The following is an 18807-nucleotide window of genomic DNA, read 5'->3' as shown; positions in this document are numbered from 1 at the left end:
ATGTCTAACCTTTCTTATTATGGGAAAATATTCGAGAGAAGCTGGTAAAAATCTTTAAAACATGCAGGTTAGTAGGCTTGCAGACTCAAAGGCATTCCAGCCCTGGAACTATTGCTTACTGTTTCCTCCAGCCCCAGTATGCAGATCTGCAGAAAGGTGGCAAAATAAGGAAATTGCTACAGTAGGAATTGAAACTGCAAGTATTCAAACCCTACTATGGTAGTAGCCCTGGCATAATCAGAGAGGCTATTAATTGCTGCCATAATTTGTCGCCACACTACATGGCACCAAAGAGACAAGTAGATCTTTTTACAGGACAAGTAGATTTGAGAAGCAACCTGTCCCCCGGACAAGTAGATATTTTAATAAATTCCACACCCCTGGTAACACTGAATAGTTTCTCCTACGTTTTGACCAAAGATAGACAGCTGACAGCGTGGGAGAGGCAGAGTCAGTCTAGGCTGCCCTTAAGCTCAGTGTGTCTGACCTCCGGCATCATGTTGAGCATCTCCAGGAGACACTGTCTTTCCTACAATACGTAATGAATACTACAGAAATAACAACATCAGGGTTTTGGGCACCCTGGGGCAGGAGAAAGGGCCAACTGATGCACTGTATTTAAGGGGGGGTGCTAGGTAACATAGTGTTGAGGTTCTTTTCTATCACAAATGGGACTATGACCTTCTTTAATGAAAGTGTTGGAGACCTGAAATTAGAGCTGGAACCTGGGACCCTTGCTGAGAGCTACCAAGAGGCTCTCCCTGAGAGGTGTTGGTGAGAAACTGGTAGCAAGACAATGAACAGGGTCATGGGGAGGAATGGGTGGTGGAAGTACTGCTGGACATTTAGAAGGCAGACTGAAATGGAACATACAAACCTTGTGGCAAGAGCAACTGCCGTGCAACATAATGATGCCCTTATTATGCCTAACAACACCGAATTCACTCCACCAAATACAAGGCAGACTCCGAGGTCGCTGTCACACATTCATCCCTGCTTTTTCAGTCATAACCTTGATGGAGGACGATACTATGTGATTCTGATCACAACTGATTTTTGTGATCAACTGCACACTGGTAAGGAGTTGATGGAATTTGGCCCGGCACAAAATAGTCCATGGGAGTGCTTTTTCTTGGATTCTAGTATTTTTGGAGGCTGGGGAGGAGGGGCATGGGGAATTTCAGCCTGTCTCCCCACCTACATTCTTTCTTTCTCTTGTTCATATTTCTTGCTTTCTTGGTTTAGCTATGCTGAAATATTCTGATTACAGTTTACAGGACATTTTTAGTGCAGTGTGGACTTGCTTTCTTCACAACACAGACTTTATAGCCTCTTGGGGAACAATTGCTCTCTGACTTTTCAGAGCCTGAAGGAAATGTGGAAGATTCTCTACCTGGAGATTGTTTCCTTATCTAGTATGTTGCTGGTTAGTGGCTCTCATTTGAGATAGTGCATGAGTTGTTCCTGGCAAGACATTTTATTTACTTACAAGGGGTTTACAGCCAGCCCAGTGCTTACAACTGGTTGGCTTCATCGTCACTTTCATTTCCTTGCTTCTCTTTGGCCAGTATGTGCCAACTTTACTTCCTCTATGTGTCTGTCCCTCCCCTGGAGCGTGGCCCAAATGCTGCTTCCTTAACCAGTTCCCTTCCACTGCTGACGCTTTCAGAGCTACTTTCAAAGCTACTGGCTGTGCCTGCTGTCCTGTTCCCCATTGGTGCTTACCCCCTCCAGTTGCTTGCCCTGTTCCAACCTCCCTCAGGTGTTGTTGTTTGCTTGTCCCATTCCACCCCTCACCTGTGTTGTTGCTACCTTGCCCAATCCCACCTGCCCCCCTCCGGTGTTGTTGCTTGCTTTCTCTCTGACAACCCATCCCACTCCCTTGATGTTGCTGCTTAGCACGACCCTCCCACTCCTAACGTTGCTGCTGCCTGTCCCATTCCTCCCACTCCCTCCTGCATTGTTTCTGCTTGCTCTTTCCTTCCGCCTCCCTATTTCATTGATGCTGCTTTCCTCGTTACCTCATCCCTCGAGCCCCATCCTGCATTGTTGCTGCTTACCCAGTCCCATCCGGTTGCTGCTGCACTGTTACTGCTTGCGAGCACCTCCCACGTCATAGTGCTTTTTTTTCTAACATTTCAGCCATGAAGCACAGCACTGGCTCTGCTGCACAACATGGCTAAGAGACACTGATAAAGCCAACAGCTCTCACATAGGCGAGACCTATTGGCTTTGACTATGTTTGTTGTTTTACGTTGAGTTTCTTTAATATATCGGTGGTTCAATTGTTCTGTGCTGAAGGGTATTATTTTCTTTCCAGAGATCACACCTTTGTTGATAGAGAGACTCGGACATACAAAACGGATGCAGCACTAAGGTTTTCCTTCCTAAGTTCAGAAGGCGATGGCCGGTCCGTGTTGTCTGACTTTGATGGAATGGCCTAATATGGATACCCACATCCCCAATGTGATCTTGCCTCTTTGCCGGACCTTGTGTATGGGCCTCATGCCCAGATGCTTTGTGAGTCCCCCTATTACATTGGTTTCCTGCATGTAATAGAGAAAGCAGAAGTGTGCACATTCCAGACTTTGAACTTGATGAGTATGGTGGCCCAGGCTAAACACCATAGAGTACTGGTGTTTTTACAATGTAGAAGTTTTCACTTTGCCTCACCTTAATGGGGGTGGTAAGAGGCTTGGTTAGCAAGAAAATAGAGGAGACATCTTTATTACAACACATTTCCTGTTATGCCTGGGGACTTCCACATAACTAAAAAATTTATGTGAACTTGTGTAACGTAACTGGTGCTTCGCTTCGCCCTATTTAAATTTGCAAAAAAAATACTTTTATGGATAAGGGCTAGTGTCACCTTCAAGAAATTGGTGATCCAAACAGATAAAAAGAACAGGTATGTACTAGTAAGGGTACGATTAAAGTATAGAGACTTAGGCCTTCATTACGAGTCTGGGGGTCCTAGGACCGCCAGACTCGTGGTGGAGGTCGGACCGCCGCCAATGCGGTGGTCCGACTTCCGGCATCACCACTTTTGTGCCGCCAAACAGCCTGGCGGTGCCGGCGGTCTTAATCTGCAGTGCTGCCCTAGGGATTACGACTCTTGGGTACGCCAGATTTTGCATGGTGGTTCCACCGCCATGCAAAGGCTGGTGGAGACAGGGTGCTGGGGGCCGTCTGCACTGCCCATGCTAAGAGCATGGGCAGTGCAGGGGTTCCATGAGCAGCCCCGTCCCACTTTTCACTGCCTCAGTTACAGGTAGTGAAAAACGCTTTTGCACCCGACGCATTGCAGCATAGCTGCCGGCTCAATTACGAGCTGGCGTCAATGTTATGGGTAGTTTCCCGCTAGGCCAACGGGCAGAAACTCTGTTATGCCTGGAGAATTTCCAAGTGCCTAAAAATTTTATGTTAACTTGTGTAACGTAACTGGTGCTTCACTTTGCGCTATTTGAAATTGCAAAAAAATATTTTTATGGATAAGGGCTAGTGCCACCTTCAAGAAAATGGAGATCCAAATAGATAAAAAGTATGAGTATGTACTAGTAAGGGGAAGATTAATGGATGGACACTTAGGCCCTTATTACGAGTCCGGTGGTCCTAGGAATGCCAGACTCTGGGAGGCGTTCGGACCGCCGACCACGCCACTTTTTGGCTGGCAAACAGCCTGGCAGTACTGGTGGTCTTAATCCGCCAGGGCAGCGCTGCCCTAGGGATTACAACTCCCGTGTCCTCCAGCGTTTGCACAGCGGTTCCACCGCCATGCAAAGGCTGGTGGAGACAGGGTGCGGGGGCACCATGGGGGCTCCCGCACTGCCCATGCCAAGTGAATGGGCAGTGCAGGGGCCCTCATGGGCAGCGCTGTTGCACTTTTCACTGCCTGAATCGCAGGCAGTGAAAAGTGCTACGGGTGCTATGGCACCCGACGAACCACAACATTGGTGCCGGCTTGATTACGAGCCAGTGTCAATGTTGTGGCAAGTTTCCCCCTAGGCCAGCGGGCTGAAACTCAATTTCCGCCCACTCGCACCGCGGGAAACTCATAATAGGGCCAGCGGGCAGAAGTCCGAACTGACAGTCTTCCAACCTAACGGAGGCCGCCCGCCAATCTCATAATGAGGCCCCTAATAATGGTAATATAGAACTGACTATGAGACATCTTCTAGCGAACCATACTGCCCGAGGGTGGAAGACAGGCACCCCTGATCATCGCTGCATGCTCCAGAGAATCTGCAACATTGTTCCACTTATGTAGTTATATATTGTCCCTAGGCTTTTGGTAGGCAGTGCTTGACTTAGTTGCATTCTGCTTTGATCGTTTGTCTTTTAATATGCACTAGTCAGAAAACCTCCTGCACTGGTACAAATTATCCTATTGATAATTATTTAACTCTTCCTCTTTCAGTTGCCAATTGTCTTGCTTTTAAAACACCATGTCTAATATTTTATTTTCTGAACCAAAAAAAGTAGTCTCTCTTTCAGATTTCTGGAATGTCTTCTTAATATTAAATGGTTTGCAAAACATTAACATTAATTGTACGACTTATTTACCTCAACCTGAAATATGCTATCTGGTGTAAATGTGCCTTATCCCAGAAAAAGTCTAATCACAAGTGAGCCAAAATTCCTAATTTCGTTCAAAATAACTCTGGTTTTTGGCAAATATCCATCTGATAAAAGCGGGTTGAAATGTGCCTGGAAATTAGTTCTGAGTTCAGGAAAACATGAGGGGAACGGTGCAGTAAAACAACTTTCCCATTTTATTCTTTATCCCAGATGTAGTAACCAAGAATTGCCTACTACAGGTGTGGTAATACCACCTAGTATCAGTAATATTAGGTGTGACATTACCACACCCTGTAACCAAGATTAAACAATGGCTGTGAATTTCTTGTCTTCAATCTAGTGTTGTGCCCTAAACAACCAACATACTGATTGGCTTGTTTTCACACTCCTAGTAGAAATCGTGATCAACTGCACAGTCTTATTGATTTAGTTAGTAACCCAATAGTCAGGTACTTTTGAGTGATAGACTAGGGGGACCTTCATCTATAGGTGGATGACAGTACCAACTTGACTTGGATTCTTCCTCTGCACAGTTTGAAATTAGTTTATGCAGTTGATCTCTGGTACCATTCTTAGTAAGGGCAACACACTGTTAGCAAAGTTGGTAAGAACACTAATATTACTGTTCAGATCATCTACCCAATCAAATGGTTTGATAGCTTTGGAAATGGCTTCCAACTCCTGGCCATGGTGTAGCTGAGTCATGTCACATGAGCTGAAATTTAAATTGAGAAGTGGTCAACTACTCTGAATAAATCTTCTTTCGGATGACACCTCTGAAGTTTAGAATTCATCCTTGAGAATCATAAGGGACCATGCAATGAGATACTTGATCTTATTGTTAATATCACTTGACCGCACCTATATTTGAAATGAATCCACCAGGTATGATCGGTTTATATGATCTGAAGTAAAACTATGCAATAAAAACACGTTTTTAAAAAAAGATAGATGATCTTCTTCTTCATTTCACCAAAAACTCCTAACAGCCACCACATCTACTGAGAAGTACACAATCCAGTTCAGTATTGCCTAAGTTCAATCTGAACCTGAAATACATGAAACAAGTCAATTGTAGAATCTGGGTAGAGGAAACATCAGTGAAAATCGGATGACACCTCTGAAGTTTAGAATTCATCCTTGAGAATCATAAGGGACCATGCAACGAGATACTTGATCTTATTGTTAATATCATTTGACCACACCTATATTTGAAATTAATCCACCATGTCTGATCGGTTTATATGTGATCTGCAGTAAAACCATGCAATAAAAACAAGTATTTAAAAAAAGATAGTTGATCTTCTTCTTCCTTCCACCAAAAAACTCCTAACAGCCACCACATCTACTGGGAAGTACACAATCCAGTTTCAGTATGGCCTAGGTTCAATCTCTACCTGAAATACATGAAACAAGTCAATTGTAGAATCTGGGTAGAGGAAACGTCAGTGAAAATTAGCCTGACAACTGTACGGACAATACTTTAAGACCTACAAAAAAACAATAATGACAGGATAAGATAAAAAATTTGGGCAGAGACTATAACTATATCCTCTGAGTAATCCAAAGATCTACTTAAACTCACTGGTTCAGCCATCACTTCTCACTATTGTTACCCTCCACTTACCACAACAGTTGACGTGTGCAAGGCTCTAATCATTTTGTAGTGAAATGGAAAATACCAAAATAAGTGCAGACCTGGTAGAGACTGCTTAATGGTCTGGTTTAGCGTTCACTACTTTTCTTACAGTATAGCATGAAACAGTGTTCTCTCCATTACACCCAAACCCTGGCTGAAATAGAAGCCATCCTGGGGATCCTAAAACCAACATACACTTATTTGGACTCTGTTCTGCATGGATATTTAAGGAGCTTGCACCGTCTTTACACCATGTATCCGTCATCTACTAAATTGCTCCTTCCAAGAACATAATTACTTACGCAACTGAATAATGGCATCATCACCACATTGTTAAGTAAAACGAAATATAGATTCTGTGGCGTGGCCCAATTGTACGAACATGTCGAACCAGCTTGTGCTAAGGTTTCTGTGAAATTTCTGGTCACTCAACTGCAAAGCCATTTGGATGATATTAACTATCTTTCACTGGTCCAAACAGGTTTGTGCTGTGCCAGACTTGGTTTTAGGGGTGGCATAATTTGCTAGATTGATGAGGTTGCAGGCTGACTTCTAATCATGCTGGAAGTGTTAGTGGCCCACAACACCAAGGACCCCCTAATGCCAAGAATGTATATAACATTAACTACTATATACTTTTAAAATGCTGCCTCTGTAAAAAAAAAAAAAAAATGTTATGTTTGGTGCCTCTACTATTTCACAAATTGACAGACAACTGGAATGTCAGGCCAGCTCTACACACAGCCATGTATGTACCTATTGGTAGTCATGGATGTTATATTCCTAGCTGGAAAACAATGGCATAATGTACAACAGCACAGTGGTGTTAAGAAACTGGAAGCCCCTCCCTCCCCGCACAGAGCATGGACGGGGGTGCCCCTTCGCACTCACTCAGGGCAGGTACTGTGCAGAGGGGGCACCTTTGCACCGCGGGGGCCTTTGTTACCGCCATGGAAGAGCACGAGGAATGATTCAAGATTGTTCATTAAATACACATCTATATGTTTGCTCATAAAATTTGTAACTCTTTTGCCTTACGTGACTGTGGGTTTAATATACACTTTAAAAGATTCAGCTCTCGTTTGAGTATTCTGCTGCTGGCAGCTGGTAACGTGGCTCATACATTAAATCTCAGTTAACAAGACTAGGGTTTATAAATTTAGCTACCGCAGACCATACTTGATCGCTAGTTCAGTCAACCTTTATATTGACTGGAAAAATAATCAGATAATGGGCTTTACCATACCTGGGGAACAGGATGAGCTGAGGAGACCGTGGCTGGATAAACTATACTATAAGCAGCATTTCTTTGTCTCGGGAAAAATAAGTATCTTCTTTGTTCTATATTTTGGTGTCCAAGGACACTGAGGTGATTAGCTGGTGAAGAGACAACTTTCTGACAGCCAGTCATATAACCTGTGGGAAAAAGAAACGTTGGTATAACTACATGTATTTGTCAAAATCAAAGCATTATGTTCACACGATCTACCATAAACGATTTACCTTTACGAAAATTAGCTACATGTGAATTGTGTTAAATTGAAAATATGGTTTCCCGCTTTGCAGAATACATTAGAAAAATAATTATGTAAGTGATCTGTGTCAGGCAAATCAACGAAGCACTCGCTATAACAAAAGAAGACTATTGATAGTCTATGACCCCCAAAGCACCTGAGGACCCCAAATTACAAAACAGAGCAACGTGCAGAAGAAAGCATAATAATTTTGATCATTTTTACACTGCACACTGATCGATCAATGCATCTATCGTTAACTGACAGGAGGTGTTCACAATACAATAAAATATCAGTCATAAAAACGTGAAATACATAAATTCAAAAATGTAAATGCACGTTGGTAGACAAGTTAGCGGGCGATGAAAAGCACGGCTCATGATGAGGCGGGGGAGTCATACAGAGGAAGCCATTCATACCATCCCTAATTGACTTCTGAACTCCTGGCTACAGGCCCGCCCTGCCTGCCATTGTGTCCGCGTGCAGCTCTGGTTTCCTTTGGCGCCCTGGCCCACTAGTGGCCCTTTCCATTGATTCTACACAGCCCAGGGGTTGAGGCTGGAGGCGGAGGCAGAGGCAAGGGATCAGAAGGACGAGCCGGACTTTCTGCTAGAAATGGCACTAAGCCACTGAAGCTGCAGGAAGGAACTATGAGTTTTTTTATTAATTTAACGTGGAAAATTAGTTCAACTATTGATTTGAACTGCTGTAGGGGGAGAGGAGAACTACTGAATAATAACATGTTTAGTGTGGGGATATGAGGAGAACGTGTTCTAAAATTAGGCACACGTCTGTTTGCCTCATACTTACTTATTTCACATGTGCCCCAGAAATCTAATCTAACAAGGGAGGTGGGGCAAACGGAGAGTGTTGTATCAAGCCCTCGACATGCCACGCGGGCACTGAGATACCAAAGAAACATTTTTAAGAATTATTGAAACTAAAGGGTAATTTGGCTAGTCTTGGAAAACAACTCAGACATTTAAAGACAGACTTATTAACTGGACCAAATATACTAACATTGCATCAAGAGGGCTCAGGCAGGGACAGTCTCCTGGCATCATATGCCTCGGACATGCTGACATCCCAAAAAACACAAGTCTCCATGCATGAAAAGTAACAAGAAAAGTAACATAAGTGAAGTGTCTAGACAAAACTATCCCTAGAACATCATTACTTTCCCTTTCGCTACTAAAGGACCCTCACAAATGTTATAATGTTTGCACACTTGCAAATAAATTTAAGGGACAATCAAAGAGCATACCTTCACATCAAAACCTAAGTAGAGGCATTAATTTCGATATGGGAGTTTCAAACAGCAGATCTCAAACGCACTAAACAAGCATTGACAAAGCCTATAGGTCTGCCATGGGCTGCCAACTTTTTGACTTTGTCAATACTTATATTTTTTACATTGTATGATTTGTAAAAGTGTGCTGCAATTACCATTTTAGGACAGCTCAAGCATTATGCTGTAAAATGCACCGTTAGCAAAAAATGGACACAACTGCCAATCAACGTTCAGTTATACTTTGAGCGTAATCACACAGCACTCAATAATCTTTATTAACTGAACAACAGAATACCTCAGTATAAAGTATTAATTCAACTGCAAACTATGTTCTGTGAGCCCACAGTCCAACCGTTTAAAAGATGATTTAGTCTTGATGAAATCCCATTCTATCACTGACAGAATACACATGAAATGCACAATCTGACGAGAGCCTTTGATGTCTAAAACAAAAATTCTTCAAGAAATATACAATACACGATGCAGCGCTGGGCACAGGGCGGGAGCTTTTTGGGCCTCGTTTCTCTGAGGGCACATTAGTATAACCCAGTGCTTAATTTGTAAATAAAGAGGTGCCGGTGCTCCAAGCCCTTCTCTTAAACACGAGGCTGCTATAATTAAATCTACCAGCACTGAATACTGAGGCAGCTAATCCTGAAGCCATATCGGGCCTCTTCAATCCATTTACGGCCACCCCTGCCCCTTCAGCTCATCCTCCAACTTTCTACTTTCTCCCTTTATGACGCTTTTTAATTGTTCCTTTTTCCGTCTTTGCCATATGTGTCTTTTGCTCGCAGCAAATGCTTGAGAATAAGCCCCGGCCCTCGCAAATAAGTGTCGGTGCTCAGCACCGGAAACAACAAGCACAAATTAAGCACTGGTATAACCCACGACAGCAGATTGCAAAGCTCATACACCCAGGGGGAAATATTAAGGGCCCTTCCAACAAGCAGCAAAGGTTCCCTTTCTAACCGCACTTCACGCTCACGGAGTTTCTGTAAGGACTGAGGGGCCTAGTCTCTGCGCATCGGACTGTTTGGTGGCGTAATGGGTGACTTATCTCCCGAAATCTGAGCTCTTTGATCTGGCTGTTTGAAAGCAGGTTTCCTCTCTGAGAAACAGGTGAGACGCTGCCCTGGGAACACGGCTCTGACTTCAGAGCTTGTGAAGCCACAGCATGGCTCGAGTGCAGACCACTCTAACGCGGCACAGGCCATCCTGTCTAAACGCCATGCCACGGAATCCTCCTGCTCAATGCGTCTAAACCCGATTTGCAGTAGCTAGCATTTCGCAGAGCGCAACTGAAATGCATTGTGATAATGTGTTCCACAGCTGTACTAGCCATCATGCATGCTACTAATAAGAAAATATCAAAAAGTAGCGCCACAAGTGTGAAATGTGTTCAGTTACTTAAATAAAGAAATCCACATGGAGAACATTATGTTACACATCTTTTCATTTTTCATGAGGAAAGATTTTTCGACCAATTATGGCACTGAAGTGGACTAGTTTTCAGCAGATTCGAACACGTGCAAGAGCAAAATGCCGTCTCTCAAAGTGAAGTCAGCCCATGGCTGAAGTAGGCTGCTGGCCTAGTGCCCTATAATCATCATATGCTGCTGTGGAGGGATAAAAAATGTGAACGACCAATGGATGACAAGGGCTGTCTGAAAGGCCCTATGAGTGAGTATAATATATGACTGTATTAAAATCAAAAGGTCTTAACTAACACCCGACATAAAAAGAAGAAAACAAAACAGATAGCTTTAACCTATGGAGCAGTGTAAACCTCACTAATATTCTAAACATTCATATTGCACATTGTTCCTGACCTAATCTGGGAATTCATCAGCAGATCGCTGACCAGTCATCAAACCTGTGTCCTTCATATGGCATCCGACCACTACATAAACTCTTCACTTTAAGTGTCCCTATTCTGAATTGATACTGTACAAAAAAATGTTACACCCCTGCCACGTTTACTAAAGCCCTAATATGTAGTATAACCTGTCGATTATAAGTACTCTTTGACCTTAAGAGAGTACCGATTTTTTTAAAATATAAGATTCCTTTTAGAAGACCTTTTCCATTTCCCATTATCATGACAATTATACCTCTTGGAAGTGTATCCATACCAGCAGGCATTTTAGGTGGCATCTATGACGTTTTTGTCAAATTTTTTAGACTGTCCAGTCTCGCGGATCCCTATTTTTAGGATCCTAGAGAAGAAAGAAAAGAGCAACCCATGGTTGAAACTAAGTAGAAGTTGGATACCAGTCATGGCTTCTATGACATTCAGAGCCTTTAACTGTCTATTATGGTTTATTACTGAAGAGAAAGCATGAAACTCTAGTACCACTACAAAGTCCTTCTCACTAGCACTTCTTGTCTGATTGTCCTGCAGAGGCCTGCAAATATCAAGAGGCTGACACTCATCGACAGTACAAAGGACGCTAATCTAGGAATGGTTACAAGTTGAACTAGGTGCAGAATACTATAAAGGATACAGTAATTGTGTAACGACTTACTTGGAAAATATGCTCCCGATTGTAAATTAGGATATAGTTGCAATAACTGTGTTATGCAGAAAAAAGTACGATCACCAGTCTTCTTTTGTGTAAAAAAAGGTAAAAAAGGTTTTATTTCATTGTATATATCTCTAGTACTGTTTGAAAGTCATTAAACTAAAAATGGATGTCCTGATAAGATATGAGCACCTGGTTAAAGTATTATCTGGCTAAAGGCAACAAAGGAGTCATTTTAAATGATGATATAAGTGATACTCCTTAAGTGACGTTTGGGAGCATTGACAAATATACTTTCTCAGTAATGATGTAATATTTATCTCTAGATGAGAATAACATTTGCTTACATAGTATCTAAATGTCCGCAACTTTCTAGGGGTTACAGCTCCTTTCCCGTGAACACCAATGGTGTGTACCAAGATCACAGAAGCTGAATTCAAGTCTTTTTTCACAAATTATGGAAGACAAACCAGTACTAGTACAGAATCAGTTTTAACGCAATTTCAAATTGTAACACTACCGAAAAATCAAAGGGGGAAAGGAATACTTATCATGCAGAATACAATTATATGAGGGTATTGATCTGATATTCGCTTAAGGTGGCCACTGGATATCTGGCCATAACAATGAGGATTTGAGAACGTTACTTAAAGCCACTACATTTTGTATGCACTAAAAACTCTTAGGTTGCTCAACATGTTGTATTACTGCAAGCATTGCGTGTACAATATTATATTTTACTTAACCAACGCTTCTAGGATATTCAGTTTTAAAGTGAACACTTCACCCACTGAAATTATTTCTCTACAGCTGGGGAACATGTGCAGCAAAATAAGAGATAGGGTTTCATTTGCAATATGCTGCAAAAAAGACCACCACAAGGAAATGCCGGAGGCAAATACAGAAAATGGAAGGAAAGGGTCCTCGCACACTAAACTAAAGCAAATTAATTCCGTTGACAGATGTTGATTTATATAAAAAAACACACACGGATTTATTTTTTAACCAGTGTGTCGGTCTTATCTGTACACGAAGGATTTAAATGCTTTGACAACTTGTAATCGGAGTATCTCTAACTTGAAAGAGTAGTATTTCAAATGAGTTAAAATGAATTGTGATGAAGATCTGATCTAACTTTTGGCTCACCAGACAACAGTGCATTCACTCGCTGATGTCTGCAGCAGACGCCATCCGCAGCCTGTACTTTCAGGGGTTAACTCCGCTGGCAGCCAAATATAATACAGAGAGAGGCATGTAATTATTGAGACAGTCAAAGGGCAGACTCAATTTTGTAACCTATTTGCATGGACGAGGCCCTCCAATTTAGCTAACAGGAAGCAAGCTGGTGAAGGGAGACTCTTTTTCGCCAGATGTTTTCAACCCTTTTCTCTATTTCAGGAAGTCAAGGATATGGACACCGGGCACTAACGTTTCCCAGCTTAGAGGCTGCACTGCCGTTTGAAGGCAAATACTCACACGTCTCGACAAATTCCGACAGATGTGTTAGCCACATTGACAACGAAGCAAGCTAGTCACTCGACTCCAACGAAAAAGTGGCACTACCAAAAAGCTCATGTCAAATTGAAATGCAAATGAAGGGCTGTGGTCTGAAATACTGAAATCTTTAAGTTTTTCTTACAAGAATAGCTTTGCATGTTTATTGCTGTTGAATGAATGCATTCGTTTGAACAATATGGATTCTGAGTAATTTTACTGCAAACTAAATACAAAAGAATAACAATGCATACTTAAGAACAATATAGACAATCATCTTTGTTAAAAGTAGCTTTTGAAAGCATTTGAGTTGCATGCGTCAACTATAATAGAACATTTGGATAGATATTTGTATAGACATTATGCACATTCTTACATTTAGTGGCCAAATGGTGTTCAGGCTTTATAAACAGATTCTCTCGATATTAAAGGATCTTCCGTAGAGTTAAATATTCTCTATGACCCTGAGAATAAAATGTACCTATTGATTCTCCAATATTGTCTGTGTGTGTTACGAAACGTTTACAGTTCCATGCCTATAAACATAAATCAACAGATCAAATACATCATTGCAATTGTTAAAAGGTTTAAATATCATCATTTAAAAAAAGGTTTAAATAAAACAACATAACACAAACAAGATGTAACAAACCTTCATAAAAGGGTAACTCAATGTGAAGAAGTATGCTTGGTCACCACTTTGCCTTTTATGGCCCCAGGGAAGCCTAGAAAGAGCTGATTGTCCATTCTGTCTTGTCTTGTATGATAAATGTGGTGAGCACAACCGGCTGTCCAGTCAAATTAATGTCTCCTCTTTCTTGGTAAAGTCCAGAGAAAATAAAGATGGGAGAATCCTACACTGGCCCATCTAGAGACAGGATACAACTTTAGGCAGAAATAATGAGCAGGTACAAAGGTCTAGCTTGTCCGGGTAACATAAAACAGTAAATGGAGGCTGGCCTCACTGGACCTGTAGATCACCAACTGTACTGGACAAAGTGATTGCCATTAAGAATACAGTTTTCAGAGTAAGTAAGCTAACTAAGCAACTGTGTACAGTGTTGTGGAATTTATTAAAATATCTGCTTGTCCATGGGACAGGTTGCTTCTGAAATCTACCTGATCTGTAAAAAAATCTACTTGTCCCTTTGGTGCCATGTAGTGCAGTGACAACTTATGGCAGCAATCTAATTATGTAAGAGCTCTGATAATAGCCTTCTATGATTATGCCAGGGCTACCATTTTTTTTAAATTATATTTTTATTGAGATCCAATTCCAGAACAAAAAAATCATATTACACTGAAAAAGTGAAACAAAAGTATCACTGCTTTTTAACAAGGGCAAATACTTTTTTTTTCATTACATCATATTTCAACACCTAATACCATTGCTTAGCAGCAAAGCCATAAATAGTTCATGGTTCCAGCAATAACGTTTGTCAAACACTGACCACACTGACCCTTAAACTATTTCGATGTCCTCTGTTGTCTCCATAAGTTTCCCCAGGTTTCGGAGAATCTGCTAGTCCCTCCATCTCGCAGCACATACAACCACTCCTCTTTCCTTACTTGTTTTATTTTAGTTGCCCAGTCCTCAAACGTAGGGATAAAGAAGTGCATAAGTTTTGTTGTAGGAGAGATCTAGGGGCCAGATGTAGCAAAGTATTTGCACGTCGCAAACGGCGAAAATCGCAGTTTGCGAGGTGCAAATGCCTCTTTGCTATGCAGAAATGCATATTGCGAGTCGGTACTGACTCGCAATATGCATTTCCGACTCGCAAATAGGAAGGGGTGTTCCCTTCCTATTTGCGAGTCTGAGTGGTATGCAATACCATTTGCGACCGCGTACGCGGTCGCAAATGGCATCGCAGTTACCATCCACTTGAAGTGGATGGTAACCCACTCGCAAATTGGAAGGGGTCCCCATGGGACCCCTTCCACTTTGTGACTGGACCCACAAATATTTTTTCAGGGCAGGGAGTGGTCCAAGGGACCACTCCCTGCCCTGAAAAAATACCGAAACTAAAGGTTTCGTTTTTTTTTTAAGTGCAGCTCGTTTTCCTGTAAGGAAAACGGGCTACACTTAAAAAAAAAAACTGCTTTATTTAAAAGCAGTCACGAACATGGAGGTCTGCTGACGACAGCAGGCCTCCATGTTTGCGAGTGCCTATACTCGCTATGGGGCCGCAATTTGCGACCCACCTCATGAATATTCATGAGGTGGGTCATTGCGACCCCATAGCGAGTTGCAGTCGGTGTCTGAGACACCGTACTGCATACCAATTTGCGAGGTGCAAAGTGCGAGTCGCATGGACTCGCACTTTGCACCTCGCAAATTTTACATTTGCTACATCTGGCCCCTAGTCCCTGCAGTAGAAATATATACTAATTTTACAAATCTGAGAACTAGTTCTCACCTCCCACCCACCCATCCTCCTCCCAGGATCACAACCAAAGACTAACAACCAAACCCTGGGGCTATTTCTATCTGTAAGGCTGTTTCAAAACACCTGAATAACTTGCCCGGAGTTATTGAATAAGCACACATCTACCAATTATTTTTCTCCCAGATTTCTTTTATTAGTTCTAGCCCTACATATTTCTCCCATTTTCTAGTTGCTTTTAAAAAGAGATCTGGGCCCTTCAGCTTCATACGCAGCCTTTTCCATTCACCTGCTCGTCTAATGCCCGACCCTACTATAGTAGGGCCTGAATACTTGCAATTTGAATCCGTACTATAGCAATATCCTTATTTTGTCACCTTTCCGCAGATCTACATACTGGGACTGGATGAACCAGTAAGCAATAGTCCGAGGGCTGGAATGCCTTTGAGTTTTAAGGATTTTCACCAGCTAATGTTTTCCCATAATGAGAACGGATGAAAATTTACTCCTGACAATGACAGAATTAGAAGTTCTTCCAAGGTTGGGGAACAAAGTGGTTGGAGAGAAAGTGAACTTGTAAACGCTCAATATATTTTCACATGATATACAAATGTATATTTGCTCGTGCTAAAATACAGTTCACGAATATTTCCTAGGAGTATGATTTCCTGGTCTACTTCTGTAAGTCCTTGTGAATTCACGAAAGCCACTAATTCAAAGACATATTCCCTGGGTGCACTTTTGTGACTTTCTTTAAGAATCGGGTTCATAATTAGGTCTGGCGTTAACAAAGACATTTTGTTTTTATTAAATTTCTAGTTCTCTCTCTATTGGCTGGCTTTACCGTGAGTGATCACATTTTGCTCTTCCACAAGGAGCAAATTGGCACACAAAGTAGTTTTGTTTAGTGCCAGGAACTACTGTGGCAATCAGTGGTGTAACAAAACTGAATGGGGATCCCCTGCAAAGAACACAGAGGCCCCCCTCCACACTTACTCAGGACAGGTGCTCTGCAGAGGGGAGCCCCTTGGAGGGGGGCTGAAGGGGCTTTGTTACATCACTGGTGGGATTGTGTGCTTTTTGAGACCAAAAACGTTTTTGTCTTTTTGTCAATGTTTGTTACAAGGGTGAGGGCCTCGCAGATCCACAACAACAAAGTGGTACAAAAACCATGTCAGAACAAGGCATTCATTGACAAAACCAAAAGACTCACAAAAAATGTTGGATCGAGTGGCTTTGCCAGTGCTTGATTATTTTCATGCTCCCCATAATCTTATTGAAAATGGCTACACTGATTTTCCATTAGGAATATTTTTTGAAAACACTAACATGCATCAATACATTTTACTAAATGACGCTTCAAAGAAAACAGCACCTAAAATGTCACAGTAGTGAAACACTTTTTTTTCCATACTTGCTTTTTTTCTGAACAGTTCATTTTGAAAGCAAAGAATCATCACTCTTGCTTCCAAGCTTCTGCAAACATTTACATCTAATCAGAGAGCATTCTGGGAGCATTTACTTAGCCTCATATTGTTAAACTTTTCAAAACATGTGTACATTTTTTTTTTACAAGAACCACTGTCAGTAGTGCAGTGTGACCTTAAAATCTTTATTTACAGCGCTCACCCTAATAATGAAGGCTTTTCATTAATGAACCACAAATACAAGTTTGAAAAGCATTAACATTTGGACACTCGTATTACCTCAACTGCAGACAGTTCCCTTCTCTGTAAAACTGGCAACCAAAGGGTTTGTGCTGCATGGGGCTGGGCCTACTTGTCCCAAGGACAAAATAAACATGATAACGTGTTGCCCTTGACTCCAACCAATATGCCCCAGGCGTCGGGCAATAGGAATTGCACATCTCTGGTGCATCATCCTGAGCAAAAAAAATCTTAAGACATGGTAACACCAGATACAGATTCCACTGTGAAACTGTCAGAGATAAGAGGATTATGTGGAGACAGAGATTTGTTCTATGAATAGTTGCAATGGAATTTGCATGAGAAAGCCAGTATGGCTATTGGTATTAGGTGCTGTGTTTGTTCTACCACTTTCTCCTTAATTTCCAGATTCACTTTTGACTCTTGATTCCACTATTGATGTTACTGTCTTCCTTCTGCTGTGGTTTGGGTTCCCCCAGGCCTGCCCATACAACGCCAAAAATACCTTGTTAGGAAAGGTAATTTCCTATGGTTTTGCATTACTGCACGCTTGGCATTCATTTGTGGAAAAGCTATTTTGACTTTCCTGATGTATTTGCGGCATGTGGTTGGTGAGATCAAGCTATCCAGCTATCTCTCCTCTCTCTCTTACTCCAATTTGCTCTTCCCTTCAAAGTTAGGACTTGCTATTTGTGCTCAGTCAGGCTTGGGTACAGCTACATTCTGAGGAGTGGAGTGGACTTTCTTAAGACTCTGTCTATCAAGATCCAGGAAACCTGACGGAAAGAGTAGAAGGCGTCGAGAGAAAGAAGTATAGTATGCCTTTCAAAATTAACATCTGAATGTAAAGGATTTATCAAGAAGACACATGCAGGTAGAAGATCCAGCCATGTACTCCTTTAAATTAGAGACTGCCCAGCCTTGTTAAGCAAGGGAAAGCATAGAATGTCAGAAAGATGAGATCCGAGTGGCTTTAAGCATTTGCACTTGCCAAAGAAATTCATTTGGACCTATTGCCCACCGTGACTAACTTGGTAGCACATATTAGGGCTGCCTAGGAAACATTTTACATCTGATAGAAAGCAAATGGCCTCTAGTTGACACCACTCAATCTCCATGTGCTCAGTTAAAGTGTTGAAAGATTGGAGTGGGAGGTCTGATCATCCCACTACGAAAGCAAACCTATTCTGTGTGGGAGAGAGAAAGGGAGGGCAAATGTGTTCAAACAGATCAGGGTACCAAATCCTCCTTGCCATATCTCTGGTGATCAGAATCAGTTGTGTTTCGATCTTCTTGCACCTTCTGTAGGATCCTCAAGAGTAGCGGGATCAAAGGAAATAAGCAGAGCAGAAATGAACCTGAGAAAGTGTCTCACAGGGAACCTCTGGAAGGAAAAGCACAGAACATCAGACATTTACTATCAAGGGCTGTAGCAAAAAGGCTCACAGAGGGACATCCCAATAAGGAGAACATCATGTTTGTCAGTTAGGGCTGAAGCTCTCATATGTGATCCTCCTATATGAGATCGTCCAAAGGGAGTTAACTCAAGGCATTTGCTCTCACATTGAGCTCCTGCACTAGATGAGCCATCACTGGGAAATGCCCAGCAGCATGCCCCACTGCCACAGACACAAGGCCTTCTTATTCAAAGTGCAAGAACACTGCCCTGCCAGTTGATATCATGGATGGTGGTTATGTTATTGGAAAGGATTGTA

At 42.0% G+C, this 18807-nt stretch overlaps 1 protein-coding gene across 2 annotated transcripts in view; it reads right to left on the bottom strand.

Annotated features, from left to right (window-relative positions):
* Window positions 1-18807, bottom strand: part of METAP1D (methionyl aminopeptidase type 1D, mitochondrial) — a 768794-nt gene that overhangs the window by 344951 nt on the left and 405036 nt on the right. Inside the window, exons 1-2 of one of the 2 annotated variants that reach the window (XM_069225338.1) lie at window positions 13418-13528; window positions 7464-7633 (exon numbers count right to left, since the gene is read on the bottom strand). In XM_069225338.1, the coding sequence (XP_069081439.1) occupies window positions 7464-7628 (165 nt within the window). In that variant the 5' untranslated portion in view covers window positions 7629-7633; window positions 13418-13528. Of the gene's footprint in view, window positions 1-7463; window positions 7634-13417; window positions 13529-18807 lie in introns of those variants that run through there. The other variant, XM_069225336.1, reaches the window with a different exon arrangement.

Source organism: Pleurodeles waltl, chromosome 3_1 (genome assembly GCF_031143425.1).
Source record: "Pleurodeles waltl isolate 20211129_DDA chromosome 3_1, aPleWal1.hap1.20221129, whole genome shotgun sequence".
NCBI lineage: Eukaryota > Metazoa > Chordata > Amphibia > Caudata > Salamandridae > Pleurodeles > Pleurodeles waltl.
This window is presented reverse-complemented; position numbering and strand designations above follow the sequence as displayed.